Source organism: Wasmannia auropunctata, unplaced genomic scaffold (genome assembly GCF_000956235.1).
Source record: "Wasmannia auropunctata unplaced genomic scaffold, wasmannia.A_1.0 LD336088.1, whole genome shotgun sequence".
Lineage (NCBI taxonomy): Eukaryota > Metazoa > Arthropoda > Insecta > Hymenoptera > Formicidae > Wasmannia > Wasmannia auropunctata.
In genome coordinates, this window is record NW_012026802.1 from 508569 (window position 1) to 509120 (window position 552).

The window sequence follows — 552 nt, forward strand, 5'->3', positions numbered from 1 at the left end:
TCAACTTTTCCGCGAAGACTTTGCTAAATACCTAACCTATTCCGAGGCAACTCCTCATTTAGACGAAGCAGCTTCTGTCGTCTGCATTTCCCAGGACTATTTCGACCTCTAGAAGTCACTTCCCCTAGCGGATAATTCCCTAACTCCCAACTTCCAGAGTCAAATATTCCTAAATCTATTTGTCCGCGTTCTGACACTTTTGTCCAACAACCCCGCCCACCGCAGGACGCGACAACTGGAGGTACCCTTTCGGAAACGTCTGACAGGCTTACGCCTCGTACGACACCGTCAGCCGGCGCATCGAAAACAAGAACAACGTTGACACGTTCTCCTACAGTTAATCCTTCACCAGGCTCTGCGACAGCTCAAGCCGCGGGCTTATCTGGCGATCAGATGTTCCAGTTACTCACTAATCAAATGCGTCAAAATCAAGAGATGATGGCTCAGTTCTCGCAATGGATGGTTCAACTTGGCAGTGCGCAAGTTCAAGCTCCGGTAGTGTTCCCGTCGACCACGCCATCCGCGTCTCGCAACGAGTTAACCTTGTTGGGA

At 50.4% G+C, this 552-nt stretch overlaps 1 protein-coding gene across 1 annotated transcript in view; it reads right to left on the minus strand.

Moving 5' to 3' along the window:
* LOC105448361 overlaps positions 1-520 on the minus strand; it is a 37511-nt gene extending 36991 nt beyond the window's left edge. Inside the window, exons 1-2 of the mRNA XM_011686883.1 lie at positions 411-520; positions 37-150 (exon numbers count right to left, since the gene is read on the minus strand). Of these exons, the coding sequence (XP_011685185.1) occupies positions 37-150; positions 411-520 (224 nt within the window). The remainder of the gene's footprint in view (positions 1-36; positions 151-410) is intronic.
* Positions 521-552: the final 32 nt, after the last annotated feature.